General features: G+C 42.0%; 1 protein-coding gene and 1 non-coding gene across 2 annotated transcripts in view; both read right to left on the reverse strand.

Moving 5' to 3' along the window:
• Nucleotides 1-1637: 1637 nt before the first annotated feature.
• The window catches only part of ZC3HAV1 (zinc finger CCCH-type containing, antiviral 1), a 65257-nt gene continuing 50314 nt past the window's right edge, over nt 1638-16580 (reverse strand). The window contains exons 9-13 of the mRNA XM_029233142.1: nt 16172-16274; nt 13402-13492; nt 12451-12581; nt 11947-12077; nt 1638-4460 (exon numbers count right to left, since the gene is read on the reverse strand). Coding sequence (XP_029088975.1) covers nt 4198-4460; nt 11947-12077; nt 12451-12581; nt 13402-13492; nt 16172-16274 — 719 coding nt within the window. The 3' untranslated portion in view covers nt 1638-4197. The remainder of the gene's footprint in view (nt 4461-11946; nt 12078-12450; nt 12582-13401; nt 13493-16171; nt 16275-16580) is intronic.
• LOC114902194 lies at nt 7505-7611 on the reverse strand. Its single transcript, XR_003795414.1, has one exon. It is a non-coding gene; the product is annotated as a U6 spliceosomal RNA (small nuclear RNA).

Below are 16580 nucleotides of genomic sequence, written 5' to 3' on the forward strand. Positions count from 1 at the left end.
GTGACTGATAGGACAATTCTGCTGAAGATCATTTACATTTTTTTAACTTTTGTGCCTCAGCCTGGCCCTGTTCCCACCCCTAAGGTGCGTCAGCAGTTTCCAGCGTCTCCCTGTCTCAGCCCTTAGACAAAAGATGTGCCAACCAACTGCAGGCTTCTGCATCACAGCCACCCCACCTTCCCCTGGCAGTGTGCTAAAGGCTCCTTGGTCATTGAGTCCTGGAATGATGAAGCTGGAAGGGGCAACACACATCCTCTATCCCCCATTGAATAAACTGGTATCTGCAATTGATTACCTTTTTGGAGATACCTGGAAATAGAGCAAATAAAAGCAGCAGAGCCAAAATTAATATTTATTTCCTTTTATTAGATAATCTCAAATGGAGCTTGGAGAAGAACAGGAAGGAATACAACTACTGAATTATAAGAAGCTGAGCTTACTTTATTCAACAAAATTTATCCAATGTATCAGCGTATCAAGCGGGCAGCTAGGTATCGGGTGGCACAGTGAACAAGACAGGTTAACTCAACTCTCATGGAGCTCACACTCTAATGCGGAAAGCAAACAACGCCAGGTTGGACAGATGCTTAAAATGAACAAAGCAAGGCGCAAAGTGTTTTAAAAACCAGAGATCCGGGAGGCAAGCATCCAATTTAATCTATAGAAGGACTCCTTATGGAGGTTAGTAAGCTAATCTAAAGATGCTAGGTGTTAACTAAGTGAGTGGTTCTCACTGTGGTATTTTAGAAACTGATGGATTGTTGGCTTCATGATAATTGCGGACTTTTACTGGCATTGAGTGGATGTAGCTAGGGAAAACAGATGCCCTGCAGTGTATGGGTTAGTCCCACACAAAGAATTATTCGGTACCCTATGCGACTTTCTAATGTCCTGTTGGACATTTATGTAGGACTTACAGCTCGCCTGAGAAAATATAATTCCTTTTTTCCTCTTAGACAATCTGTAATTTGTCTTGTCCTATTATCCTTATTTCAATTAACGTAACTACGCTCTTTCCCTTACCACATACAGAGATGGTATATGGTCTGTTATGACTTACCCTAATACTGGTTTTCATTCTGGTGTCACCCATACTAATAATCTTTCCTTCTCCTGTACTTCTTTACGGGAAATAGCCTCTGATCGACTCTTAAATCCAAACCTATTCACTATAAGTAGAAGTAGGTATCTATTTCATGATGTCGTATAGCGTGGTCATGCTGGAGCATTTACACATTGATATTCATTTTATCTTTATTACAAACTTCTTTCCTTCTGTTTCTCCATTATAATAGATAGGGCAGTAAATTGATTTCTTAAGAAATTCATGTAGATTGTAGTATCTGAATCATCTCAGGACAGCAAAGGGGATGTTACAAATTGCTCTGAAAGAGGTGAATAGATCTGATAGGGTTTGTAGTTGCCACCATAGTGGCAGTGGGGGAGAGGGCGCTACTGGCATTTAGTATGTGAGAGCCAAGTATGCTGAATACATTGCAATACGTTGGACAGCTCCTCACAATAAGTAATTATTCTGCATGCTATACGAATTTTGAATGTCTCACTAGACATTCGTGTATGACCTAGAGCTCGCCTGCAAGAATATAGTTATTTCCTCATTTTCTCCATTTCGACAATCTGTAGATTTTCTCTTTTTTTAAGTTTATTTTATTTTATTATTTTTTTTTAATTTTTAATTTTTAAATTTTTTTGGCTGCACCACACAGCATGTGGGATCTTAGTTCCCCAACCAGAGATCGAACTACCGCCCCCTGCATTGGAAGCACGGAGTCCTAACCACTGGACCACCAGGGAAGTCCCTAGATTTTCTTGCATAGTATCTTCATTTCAGTTAAGGTGGTTTCGTTCTTTCTCTTATAGAAATAAGTATTATCATATGCAGATAAGTTACTGTATCACTAGTTTTGATTCCAATGTCCACTCGTATCCCTGCTTTTTTATTTTCCCATACTTCTTTATGCAGAATAGCTTCTGATCTCCTACCTTCTTTTAAGTTCAGATTTATTCTTTATAAGTAGATGTAAAAAACGTCTGACTACTTAATGAGGTCTTGTAGTATAGTTGTGCCCAAGTTATGTACCTTTCATTCCCTTTTGTGTTGATATTAATTTTATTTAATTTTTACTTTCCTTCTAAAATTGTTTATAGGTAGAGTATATTACCACTGAATTGCATTTTGAGGATAATGAAGAGGATGTTACAAAGTATTTGTCATTTAAAAAAAAAAAAAAAAAAAGGCAGGAATGCTGGGTGAGAACCACCGAGCTAGGTTAAAAGGGGCACCGAAGAACTGAAAGAAAGCCAGGGTGACTGTGAAAGAAAATAAATGAGAGGATAGGGAAGGGAGAGAGCCTCTGGAGCCATGATGATGATTTTGAACTTTATTCTAAAGGCATGATCAGATTTGTGTTTTGAAAGTAAAAAGTTTTAAATTCTTGCTGCTAAGCAAAGAACAACTTAAAAGGCGACAAAGAGATATTTAAAGAGGAAAACATGGGAACTGCTTAGATGTGCAGGGGGAGGGAAAGAAAGGATGACTTCTGCATTTCTGCTCGAGCAGATGTTTTTCTGGGGGAAAAACTGATTTGTTTGAGATAGGCAGATGGAGAGCTCAATTGTGGACATGCTGAATTAGAGATGGCTGTGAAAGATCCAACTAGAGATGTCCAGTGGGCAGTCGGACAGAGTTGGATAAATAGCATCTCTACAATGTGAGGGTCAAGATCAGGAAGTGAAAACTCCAAAACAGAAGCTACCATGAAAAAAATAAGTGAATGAAAATATTTTTGGCAAGCCTCTCAAAAAATAACCCTACCCTAAAACATATCTTATACATTTGTTACTGTTGGAGCCCTTTGAAGCCAAGGAGCTGTAGAGATCTCTGCACTGCTCTAAAATCTAATATAAAATCAACTCTAATGCTAATTAATTTTTATAACATACCTGCTGGAAGGAACTGTAACAGGAAATGTTGGCGACTCCTGTGCAATGTTGAAAACGAAAACTGGAAGGAAAACCCTAATTCATAATAAGAAAGGAACTCTTGCTCCAGGCACCTCAGCTGCTCTAAAAACTAATTGTGCTGCAATTCCACACAATCCGTCATATTTAGAAAAAGGAGCCCCTAGCAGGTGCGAGGCTTGTTTGGGGCACTGTTCTCTTCGTTCTGATTCTGTCTCACTAGGAAACTCATCTCACCTCCTTAGGGGCCCATCCTTCAGCAGATGGCCCTGCTCCTAATTTCTTGACGAGCCTCAACTGCCACGGGGAACGACTACAACAGCTCTCAGATTTCTCAGTCGTGCTTGTGTGAATCTGGCTACTGCAACTCAGTCCCCCCAAAATACCAACCAACACTTCATGAAAGTCTAACCTGAAAAAAGCCTTCTCTATAATCATATTAGTTAGAATAAAAACGTCTACTTTGCCGTAATTTCATAGAGCCCAAATGGGCAGTTAACTCCAGTTGGTTGCTTCTCTCTGAGCCCCACTTAGCAGCTTTTTTTATTGAATTTCAGAAAGAGTCAACCTGGATGGAGTGTCCTAAATAAACGTAGAGATAAAGAAATGCATGCCCCCAAATCAGTTTCACCACAAAGAAAAGGTATAATACTGCAGTTATGTCCGTGCTAGCATTTAAATTGCCCTTACATTTTTTCCCCCAGTGTATCCCTAAGAATTTTCTGCCAACTTTTCACAATCTTCCATCCAAGATTTGCTTGTACTGTCTTATGTCTTTATTTCAATAGGCATTTTTAGATTTCTCTCAAATTTCCCAAATTAATTTTCTTTCAATTTAACCAAAACAAAACCATGTCATGCAATAAACTAAAAGAGTAGTTGGGAGAGAAAGTTTGCTGCAATTACAGAAGTTTTAGAAGTGAGCCTTTACCAGTTACATCTAAGGCAGTGATTCCCAAACTTTATGACACGTTTCAATCCTCTTCCTGGCTCTCATCCCCAGAAAAAGTGATTTTGTTGGAATGGGGTGAAATCTGGACAGTGGAATGTTTTAGAGCTTCCCAGATGATTCAGATATGCAGCAAAGTTTGGGAACCACTGATCAAAGGCATTTATAGGAGAGGAAATGTAAGTTTAAGTATTATCTGGGGCAGTCTGGTTCTATAAGTGAACAGAATAGTTATGGCATCCTTTATGACGCTGTAACCAACATTTCTAACTAATCACGCAGGCTTTGTCTGTTTCCGTATATTCAATCACATATTCTGGGTAAATCTGATCTTTCTGAAAGATGACAAAAACAGAGGGATTCAACCTTGTATCCACACAGCTGTCATACTGCAGAGGAGGGCTCATGTAAGCCTTATGTCCTTCAATAAAACCTCCAACCAGGACTCGGGCTACAAACATAACGATGTTTTTGGGATCACACAGGCAATTTTTATGGGAATTAATGGCATCTTTTGTGAAGTAATTTCCTAGAAATAATCAGAAAAAGAAAAAGGTTAAGAATTATTATAAAAGAAGATATATAGTTTATAAGATTATTTACACATAATCCCATGATAGGCATTGACCAAGTATATATGTCAGCAATAGCTTACTGATACTTATAACTTTCCTTTGTACTTAAAAAAATGTTCATTATGCAAGTAAACTTGAATACAGTGTGTAACCCTACTGAAATAACAGAAACATTTGCTACTCTGCAGGATTCACAGGTATGGGGTTAAGCCACCGGATACAATGAGCATCTGCTGATATCACAGTGGCCCAATTCATGCAAGGCAAGTTGAACTGTAACCGATAAACCAAAGACACTCTAACAGAGTATTACACTGTGTCCATTCTAAGGAGGAAAAGTCATTTACTACTATGGGAAGGTTCTGGAAAAAGGGAAAATGGGGACGAGATGTAGCACGAGCAAACAACTGACCCTGGCAGAGCTCTTCAGACAGTTGATCCATCGCCTCAATTCTAAAACAACCTCTGATAATCACTGATATTTCCAAACTCAGCAGATCAACAACCATTTCCTGACAAATTAAAATTTCCTGTTTTTATTTTTATTATTGCCCAGTGTTTTTCTGCCCTTTAAAGGAGTATATATTGCAAATTCTGATTTTCGATGCAAAAATTAATAAGTAAAATGAATTTGCTGTATTTACGATGACACATGTTTAATACATTTTTCTTTTATTTTGCTTGGTGTTATTATTGATTTTTTTTTTCATAATTAAGATGTTTGAATTCCAGAAATATTGCTTATCCTGAATAAGTCAGATACAGGCCATTCTGGGTAAATGATGTTCAGCTATATTTAGAATTAAAAACTAAAAGTCTGGCTATACTGACCTACCATTTACACTCCCACTCTCCTTCCCAAACACAGTTAATGGCCTGGTGGGAATACTCTCACACTTGTTTCTATGTATTTACATACACATATGTACATAAACTCTGATAAGTTTTATGTTTATTTGTTCCTAAATGGGATCATGCTACATGAACTGTTCTACAACTTTTTTTCCTACTTTAGTCCAAGAAATCTTGCTATGTCAGTACATCTAACCCCAACTCATTCTTTTTAATGGCTGTATAGGATTCCACTGTTAAGAATGCATCATAATTTAATTTAATTAATCCTGAAATTAACTGATGAAAATGTAGGTTGGTTTCACTTTTTTTTGTCTATTACCAGTCATACTTCTACATAAATGCTAAAATATCCTAGTAAATATACCTTTGAGAACCCATATAAATATTTCTGTAGAACAGACTGCAAAACTATAGTGGCTGAGTCACAGGATATGAGCATATTAAAGTTTGATATCACAAACCGCCCTCTAAAAGTAATCTAAAAATGTTACCACCAATAATAAAATCCTGTTTTCTCCACATCCTTGCCAACATTGGATATTATCTATCCTTTTAATTTTTGTCAATATACTGGGCAAAAAGATCTGATTTTAATATGCATTTTCTGAAGACTAGTATACTGAGCATCTTTTCATATGCGTATTGGCATATTTCATATATGCCAATATATGAACTGCTTTTTCATCTTTTTTTTCTCTGAACTGCTTTTTCATCTTTTTTTTTTCCTGTTGTATTGTCTTTTTCTTACCGATGTGTGACCAAAACAAGCTTAAATTCAAGAACTAGTAGGTCCATCAAGATCTTTTTACAGTCTTAGGCAGTGAGGCAATAGGTACTTGGAAAATGACCAGGGATACAAACAAAAGTCAACCCACCACATTTCTATTGTGCCACCCACTCCTCTCTGTGCCAAAGATGCTCCTTCACCTGCATTCTGTACTGCTCTGTTATAGCCTCCACAAGCAAACTAGGACTAGAGGCTGTGCCCTCTTTTTTTTTTTTGGCGGTACGCGGGCCTCTCATTGCTGTGGCCTCTCCCGTTGCGGAGCACAGGCTCCGTGGCCATGGCTCACGGGCCTAGCCGCTCCGCGGCATGTGGGATCTTCCCGGACCGGGGCACGAACCCGTGTCCCCTGCATCGGCAGGCGGACTCTCAACCACTGTGCCACCAGGGAAGCCCCATACTTCATTTCCTAAGTGTCTACAAAGAGCAATTCCTCGTGTGTCAATTTCTAGAACTTCTAAACAATTCAAGCTGTTCTGGAATGAAATCTTTCTAAAGCATACACACCTCTCTGATTTTAAAAAAAACAGAACAAACTCATTTTACCCTTTATTTTACTAATACCTCAGATGCAGATATTAATTCTGACATATGGTGTTATAACAGAGGGATGCCCTGTTGAGTTACTAAGGTGGATAGAGCTGTTTTCTCCTATACTAATGACTCCAGCATGAGAAAAACAAATTGTGTTTGTGCCTTGCAGATCATTTTTCCTCCTTCTCCGCTTAACAGCTATTAACTTCCTTCTTGCTGCCTGCCTCTAGTATCTCTTTATTCCCACTCCACACACGTGCTGGGCTGAGAAAGAAAACACTGCTATCGGCATAAGACTAAATGGATTCTGGGGAGCTCCCGAGGATAAACATACATGATCTTTGGCACAGAAATTTTATGGCAACATGGGCTACTTATACACAGTTATTCACTCTTTCAGACCCTGAGTGACATTCCAGAATGCTAACATTTACAGATAAGTGAATTCCAGTTATGCATGTAAAAGGTGTAAATAGTATGGAATTACTGGTAAAAACAGATTTGACTTAAAGCAATTGGAATTAACCATAAAACCTATTTTCGACATTCAGGGATAGCTGTACATATGTCTTAATGGCACTGCGGTTTTTTTACAGTTGTTCAATTAAATTTTTTCTATCTTCTAAGAAAGTCTGAGTGCTAATATGATTACTTTTGTTTATCAATGTTAACTGAATGAAGAATGACTCTTTATACAGGCATTATAGATCTTTGGAGGACATTTTTATCATTCTCCATTGAGAAAAGAGTAACCATCACCCTAAATAACTGATTTTTAAAAGAAAGCATACGGCTTTTTTTCTCCTTTTTTTTCTTTTCTTTTCTTTTTTTATGGAACGCTTCACGCATTTGCGTGTCATCCTTGAGCAGGCACCATGCTCATCGTCTGTGTATCGTTCCAATTTTACTATATGTGCTGCTGAAGCGAGCACAGCATCAGTCTGTTTTTAAATCATGCTTATATAATCTGGAGTCTACATAAGCTTAAATGATCCAAACCAAAGACCCAACCTTTTAGCCCACTCTCCTAAGACCTGGACTCTGTCTTGTTGCAAATACCCCTTTCAAGGAACAGATCCTTTGAAACCCAACATCCTCTTCCCTCCTTCTGCCACTGCGTGGCTGTAGGCCACCCTCATTTCTGGCCGGGACTCCTGAAACAACCTAATTGTTCTCTCCACCTGCAATCCTGGTCCTGCCCATCCTCTCTTCACACTGTAGCCAGAGACATGTCATTTCTTTCCTAAAGCCATTGGTGGTTTGCAGTTGTCCTCAGGATAAAATCCATCATCCCTTTAGCATGGCTTGCAAGGTCTTTAAGGATCTGACCCCAACCTACGGCTACAACCTCATCTTTCGTCACCCTCACCACACCTTAAGTGTGCTGTGCTGGGCTGTCCACAGCCTCCCTGGCCTTTGTCAATCTCTCGTCTTCATAAACACTCTTCTCTCAACTTTTTTTTTTTTTTTTTTTGCATAGCTAGCTTTTGTTTGTCCTAGAGATCACACTTACACTTCACAATGTGCTGATTTTCTAGGGTCTGCTTTGATTCATTTTTTCATTCATTCAGTATAACTGATATAATGGGATAATACTGTCAAAAATATTATGCTTTTTTCCCTCCAATTCTTTATACACAACTATCCTTCATTTAGCCAGACACATACTTTGCCTCAAAGAGAATTAGAATCTTGGAAGGAATATATAAGGACAAAGAATTATGATCAGCTTTTGATTACCAAAATAGGATCTAGAAATACATGGCAAAAAATGGCAGAGTTTGTTAACTAGAAAGAACTCTGAATAAGACCAGGAGTAGGAACCGTCTCCTGGTTGAGAGTCAAAAAGGGCCAACTTGCCTCTGACTCAGTCTTTCAGGGACCTAGGGTCTGGGCCCAGAGGGTGGTCAGTGGCTAAAAGTCAGAGATGACAGGGGAGTCCAGGAGCAGAGGAATGCGTGTGTCGCACTCCCTGGTAGACCACCAACATTCCAATGCCCTGGAGACTCTTTGGAGTTTTCTACATAGTAAGATTATCTTGACATTTTTGTTTCCTTCTTTCTAACCATTTGGCATCTTGAGGTACCTGGGTGGCAGAATCTTGCACCCTGGATCCTAAACATGTTCCCTGACCATATACATGTCCCGTCTAGGGTCTTGAATCCAGTTGGTATCAAGACAGGTCCTTCCTTGCTTAGCCGCCCCCCAAACAAGTGCTTCTTTTTCTAATTTCACTTTGCTTCTGCTTTTTATCCAAATCTGAGTTTTTATAATCTCCTCTGCTGTTAAGGTGGGTGGCTTTCACCTAACTGCTGCAGTTCTTCTCCTCAATCCAGTCTGATCAGTTCTGGGCCACCTTCCAGCCTGTAGGAACTTGCTTACTCACCTGCCTTCCACTCTTCTCCTCTACGTCCTGTTACATGCCTGGTTTCCAACTCCAGTTTATCAAGATGTAACCCAGAGCCCTTCTATCCTTCCAGGCATGTCTTACCACCTCTTACACATAGTCATGTATAAATTACACAGACAACAGCCTATCCATAGGGGTTTCACGTGTGCAACAGGGGTTCTTTTTTTTTTTCCCTCAGAGAGTAGCCATCTCTTTGAGATCTGCCCCTTGGCCTCTTTTAGGATAACTGCCTGATCTTTTCAAGATTATGGGCCCAGTGGTTCATACCAGTCTATCTAGACCATATTAACAGCATCATGGGAGACAGGACTGGAAAGCCAACATTAAAAATAAACACAAACAGGGGCTTCCCTGGTGGCGCAGTGGTTAAGAGTCAGCCTGCCGATGCAGGGGACACGGGTTCGAGCCCTGGTCTGGGAAGATCCCACATGCCGCGGAGCGGCTGGGCCCGTGAGCCACGGCCGCTGAGCCTGCGCGTCCGGAGCCTGTTCTCCACACTGGGAGAGGCCACAGTGGTGAGAGGCCCACATGCTGAAAAAAGAAACAAAAAAAACACAAAAAACACAAACAGAACAAAAACGCCCCCTAATTCCATGTAACAGGAGACAGGCCAAGGAGCAGGACCCCTCCCTGACCTTCACAAGGGAGAGTGGCATGGGGAAAGGTTCCTTGAGGAACACCCTGCACGTCCAGAGAACTGCAGGCACCCTCCTCGCCTCTTGCATCCATGCTACACAAAGGCGTATACTTGGCCATGAACAACTCTCCCCTTTCACCAAATTAAAGGAAGAATGACAGCCAGTGAGTAACACTGTCAAGTCATCCAAATACATTTCAGAGCATTTCAGCACTCTTCTGTTCATAAAAGAGGAGAAACAGACTAAGCATCCAAGAATGTCACTATTAGAGTCAGTTATGGCCAAGACCCGGGAGCACGTATATATATATATATACCGTATTTCCATTCTCTAGGAGAAATATTTGTTTGACTTCTGACATAAGCGACTCATGAGAGGGCTTCCCTGGTGGCGCAGTGGTTGAGAGTCCGCCTGCCGATGCAGGGGACACGGGTTCGTGCCCCGGTCTGGGAAGATCCCATATGCCGCGGAGCGGCTGGGCCTGTGAGCCATGGCCGCTGAGCCTGCGCGTCCGGAGCCTGTGCTCCACAACGGGAGAGGCCACAACAGTGAGAGGCCCCGTGTACCACAAAAAAAAAAAAAAAAAAAGAGACTCATGAGAAACTGATGGGTTTAAATGTCACACCTGTTATATTTCATTCAAGATGGTTACTCCGCTATCTCCAAACATTTCTCAGTACGTATTAGTGATGTGTTTAAACTTAAGAAATGTTCATCTAGTCATTCCCCAGCTTAAAACCCTTCATTAGCTTCCCCTACCCTGGGGTCAAGTCTATTGTGTGGCCATGTCTTGGACCAATTATTCCTGACTCTTTGAGGCTGGTGAACCCCACCTGTTCTTACGAATACCTCTCCAACCTGTTCAGGTGTCCACAGGGCCTGTTCTTTTCATCTACAGCAGCTGAACATTTGCAATCATTAAATCATGTAAAATAATGGTGTGGGGGGGGAGCATGTCTAACTTGTTCGCCACTGTGTCCCCAGCATGTAGCCCATAGAAGGCACTCAAAAATATTTGTTCACTGACTGATTGGCTTCTTGCTTTTGCGGGGGGGGGGGGGGGCGTTGAATTTAATCTTAGTTATATGAGTTGAGCCCCCTTTGAAAATGTGATAAACTATTACTTGTCCCTTAAGATGAGTGATTCTTGGGCTTCCCTGGTGGCGCCGTGGTTAAGAATCTGCCTGCCAGTGCAGGCGACACGGGTTCAATCCCTGGTCCAGGAAGATCCCACATGCCAAGGAGCAACTAAGCCTGCGAGCCACAACTACTGAGCCCACATGCTGCCACCATTGAAGCCCACGCGCCTAGAGGCTGTGCTCTGCAACAAGAGAAGCCACCACAATGAGAAGCCCGCGCACCACAACAAAGAGTAGCCCCTGCTTGCTGCAACTAGAGAAAGCCCGTGCACAGCAACGAAGACCCAACGCAGCCAAAAACAATTTTTTTTTTTTTTTTTGCGGTACGCGGGCCTCTCACTGCTGTGGCCTCTCCCGTTGCAGAGCATAGGCTCCAGACGCGTAAGCTCAGCGGCCATGGCTCACAGGCCTAGCCGCTCTGCGGCATGTGGGAGCTTCCCGGACCAGGGCACGAACCCACGTCCCCTGCATCGGCAGGCGGACTCTCAACCACTGCGCCACCAGGAAAGCCCAAAAAAAAATTTTTTTAAAGAAAGAAAAAAAGATGAGTGATTCTTTGGTTTTTGTTTGGTTGGCTTTTGGGTTTTTGGTTTTTGAGTTGCATGAAGGAATTTAGGAATAAAAAGAAAGAGCTGAAAAGATTTTGTGTGACCACCGGTGTGGCCTGAGATGGGAGAGGCTTCATCTCCCATCTTTGATTAGAACCTAGCAGTGGCAGTAGGATGGGCATAGGTCAGGAAGAGCCATGGCCGGTACTGAGTAGCAATGGTAGACAAAGTCATCAACAAGGGGGAGTACCTTGCAAGATGTATGAGATGCCTTGGTTTCCCCGCCCTACCCTTCCCGCAAAACACAAATGACAGGAGGGAAGCAGGGCTAAGGTGCAGTAATCAAGTCCCACGGCAATTTCCCACTCTACTTTGGACATTTCAGGTTAACATGAGCTTATTTTCTCTCCATGACTGTAAAAGCCTGGATGTGCTGGTTAATACAAAATAATTACATATATCTCATAACAGGAGCATGTGTAGAGCCTGAGCGATGGTTTCTACTAGTTCGGCTTCTCTATCCCATACAAACCTTTTCCATATTTGGTGTCATGAATTCCATGTATGACCCAGTCAAAATTATTCGCACAGATAGACTCTACATGGGTGCGTCTCACTGCACAAAATAGGATTTGCTCGTCTCTCTTCATCTCCTTTTTCTTCCTAATATAAGAAATGTGAGACTTAGTATCGGGAACATTCCTCCTCCACTCCAGTTAATAACATTAATCCCAACTAAAGTCTAATCATCTTAAAATTTTATTCTGCTAGCTTTCAGAATGGAGCTACTAACATTATGGCAACAGCTGTAAAAAATAAATATATGAAAACTTTTAAATGATAGACACATGAAAGCATTTAATTGTAAAGCTGAAGCTGAAAGAGAGAAGCTTGGGTGGACGCAATGAAAACACAACTAGAGATTGAAGAAACTGTTGACTACTAAAATGAACCAGTGAATATAAATCTTAAAAGACAGATCTTCACTAATCCTTTCAAACTTTATGTCAAGACACCTGATAATGTGGCCACCAACCTTTCAAAAGCCTTCAAGAGCTTTGCGTTCCGGATCTTCCTTATCTTTTCAATCTTGAAATTTTTCATGGAAGCTTTAAAATGCTGACTCACTTTGGCATATTCCAGAGAGTCATTATTGATCTCAAACAACTAAAAAAATTTAAAAATATATGAGTGTGAAGCAGGAAACATTTAAGGCATGATATGTCCATATGTATGGCTGCCTGTGCCATGGAGTATCCTTGCCAGGCCTCTGACAGCAGATGGGATAAGCTGGCTTAGGCCTTCCACATCTGGCAGTCCATTCCAGTGATGAACTAGATGGCATGGAGCCCGTCTGTTCAGGCTGACTTCAGGCTAACAGAGCATTATGCCTGAAGGCAAACGGAGCGTCCCCACCCCATCCCCAGGTGTGTGACTTAGTTAGTCCAATGACCTGGTGAGTTCCCTGCCTAAGGCCAGTGCAGGGGCAGAGGCATTGGAGGTACCCAAGGAGCCCAAGCAGAGCTGCCTGCACCCAAAGTTGGAGTCTGATGTGGAGGCTAAATGATCCAGGAAGAGTCTCGCCCCAACCAGGCGAGGTGATGAGGTAAGGCACACTTCAACTCCCATAGAAACTTGTTTGTTAACTCCACCTAACGACAAGTCGCTTTTACTGTGAGTTCCAGTTTTCTCATGTGTAAGGTAGGGAATCGAACATCTATTTTACAAGTTTGTTGTGAGGACCTATCCCAAGGAGATCATGTATGCCTGGACTCTGGAAATGATGACGTGCCCTGGAGAAGACTTGTTCTCTGGGAAAGTGGCACATGACACAATCACCATTTAGATGTCAGCCTTTGAATCTTGATTCAAGGGTTTTGCAGACTCACTCCTTCACTCATTCATTCATTCAAATACACACATTTGTAGCAAAGTACTTTGTCCCATCTTTAAACAATTCACCCACTAAAAAGTAAAAACCAAGTACCACATAGCCATTTGAGGATGAGGTGCACGTGTCCCGCTGAAGACTAAATACCGAGGTGAAAGGCTCTGGTTGGGTCCTCACCTGCTGATGGCTGCAAACAAGACAGAGAAAGAAATTCACCTGGCTCCCCGTTTCATGTGCCCAAATCACCTTCTGTACTTAACTTCAACTAAGGTGAGGTTCCTCAGAAAACTTCCCCTTTGTACCTTCTTTAGACAACATCCCTGCATATTCCTGGTACACACATAACAGTAATCATGCTTTTAAAAAAGGTGGTAATCATTCATAATTTGGTAAATTGTTATTTTCCCATTGATTTAAAATGTAAAAGCCTTGACTCTTTTTTACATTTCTGCTTAACCTTCAAAGGTCCTAATGTGTTAGCATTAAGTTTGTCTTACAGCTTCTTTGTCAAGTGATAAACACTAAAATAGGGGTATAGGGGAAAGAATCCTGCCTTTCCTGGATGAACTGTATTTCAGAGTAACCATACACATGGGTGTTCTCTACTAACATGTACAATACATAGGGATTTATTGTACAATTTTAAGTTTGAAATTTTCCATAATGAGAAAAATAAAATTTTTTAAATGCTTTAAGGAAAAAAACTCTTTAAAGACCCCCTTCTGGGGCTTCCCTGGTGGTGCAGTAGTTGAGAGTCCGCCTGCCTATGCAGGGGACACGGGTTTGTGCCCCGGTCCGGGAGGATCCCACATGCCGCAGAGCGGCTGGGCCCGTGAGCCATGGCCGCTGAGCCTGCGCGTCCAGAGCCTGTGCTCAGCAACGGGAGAGGCCACAGCAGTGAGAGGCCCGCGTACCACCAAAAAAAAAAAAAAAAAATACCGCCTTCTGTAAAATGAAGATTCTTTTGGAATGAAAGAAATTGGCCCCAATTTATATTTTAAGCTCTGATTTCCATACTATGCTAGTATAGTGCAGAACAAATTCAATTAATACGTTGTAAGGTGCTCGTCAGCAACGCTATAGTTCATTTCTCTTTGGGCTGTTCAGAATAATACTCACAGCCCTTAGTCTGTCCTAGAGCAGTGTGTCCCCTCTGGGCTCATGACAGCAAGATTCAAGCTGGTTCTCTCCACAGCCGCCCACGAACAGTTTTCTCAATTCATTTTATTCACTCACTCACTTAGCTGACTATTTAGTATCACTACGTACCATTCATCATACAGAATATTTCAAGAGCTTTGAGGAGCTGATATTTGTGGAGGGGAGGGAAGAGGTGGAGGATTATGCTAGGGGAGACAGGTGGGAGTGTACTTGACGCCTCTCAACACTGCGATATTTTTACTTTATTCATTTGAATGTTAAAAGAACTGGAGGGAAGCTTAGCTGGCTAGGCTGATCCGATTCTAATTCTTGGGAGTTGGAATTAAGAAATTCAGAGAAAATTGGGTAGTAGCGGCAGAAGGTACAGCTGAAGGGATATAAAGATTGGAATAGAGTCCGCCTGCCGATGCAGGGGACACAGGTTCGTGCCCCGGTCTGGGAAGATCCCACATGCCGCGGAGCGGCTGGGCCCGTGAGCCATGGCCGCTGAGCCTGTGCACGGCCGGAGCCTGTGATCCGCAGCGGGGGAGGCCACAACAGTGAGAGGCCCGCGTACCGGAAAAAAAGAAAAGATTGGAATAATGAGGTTAAAATTGTCAAGCATGAGCCAGAGAAAAGTCTTAGGAGATATAAAGACAGATATGCACATAGATACACATAAGGTTGCTGAGTCTCTTAGCAGGGGAATAAGAAGAAGAAGAAGAGCAGCTAAGATATACTTGACAAATGTACTAGGATCAAGCCCATGTTACAGATGGGGGGATGCAGAGTGATTAGTTTGTCCAAATGCACACAGCTCATAAGCAGCAGGCAGAAGCTGAGCCTAGACGTGTAGCTCCAGAGTCCGGCCGTTAACCTGGTCACAGGCAAAGATCTGTGACCCCAGGCTGCTCAGGCCCTAAAGCAGCACTTGGACCCAACTCCCGGTCCGAAGGCCCTCAGAGAGCTCAGCTTCCCAGCCTTGGCTTCTTGTAAAATGTTGTTTTCCCTACTACACCACGTTTATCCCTTTAGTAACTTCCCGTTTCCATGGAATACCTTAATTCTTACAACCAAAAGGACCTAACTAGAACACCGACTTCACACCTGCCTTGACGTCTGTTTTACACAATCACTCATCACCCAGGAAAAAAAAATCCAACTCCAAAATTGTTCATGAGCAATGTAGGTTTGACTGGTTTCATGAGCAGACAGAGGCGTCACACTGAATCCCCACAGCAAAATTTCCTTTACAAATCCCCTTTCGTCAACTTTATCTTTCCCCAAAGCCTTTACTCAGGCAGTTACCACATCCCTTTTTTTCTCTCCATTTCTTTCTCAGCCTCCCACCCCCTATAAATCCACTCAACAAAACTAAAGATATCCAGAAGAACCCACAGCAAAACAAAAACCCAGTAATTGTGCATTTGATTCTTTCCTGGGAACAACCAGCCGTTCCCAGCTGAAGAAGCTGAGCCCAGAGTAAGAGATCTGCCCAAAGTCCCCCGGGAATTGGAGGGAAAGACAGACTCCCTGCTCTAGAATTCTTTCAGTCATGCTGTACCACTTAGCAAGTACCTCACTCATTGTTAAAGCAAAAGGAAATTGCAGTGTTATGTGAGCAGGAACATTTCAGAAAACAGGGTCCAGATTCATCAGCAACTCAACGAGGTCAACGTGTTAACATCTCAAACGTGTGCCAGCAAGCAGCGTTCCAGACACTCACACTTGTCCACATTTCACCTGCTCCACATCCCAGTAAGACACAAATGTCGGCCTTCTGACGATATCCTTTTGGGTCTTGGAAGCTATGTTTGTCTGAATCATCCCTTTAGACAGAAAAAACAAAACACAAATCAAGAATCAGTCCTAGGAAATGATTTATTGTTATTTTTCAGAGGCTAGTAACACAGCAAATATTCATGACTCCACTGTACATGTAAGAATCGAGAAAATCCTTTTGGATGGAAATTACTCATGATAAAAACTTGTATTCGTCACTGCCCTTAGTATAAGACCCAGAAAACAAAGAGGTAAATGAGCATTCCTGAATTAATCTAATCTTTAAATCAAAGTCAGGTGGTAAAGAGAGCCAGGGCAGCCAGATTACGTCACCCATGACAGGCTTCAACGAT

Source organism: Monodon monoceros, unplaced genomic scaffold (genome assembly GCF_005190385.1).
Source record: "Monodon monoceros isolate NGI ecotype Baffin Bay Population unplaced genomic scaffold, NGI_Narwhal_1 Super_Scaffold_2, whole genome shotgun sequence".
Taxonomy (NCBI): Eukaryota; Metazoa; Chordata; class Mammalia; order Artiodactyla; family Monodontidae; genus Monodon; species Monodon monoceros.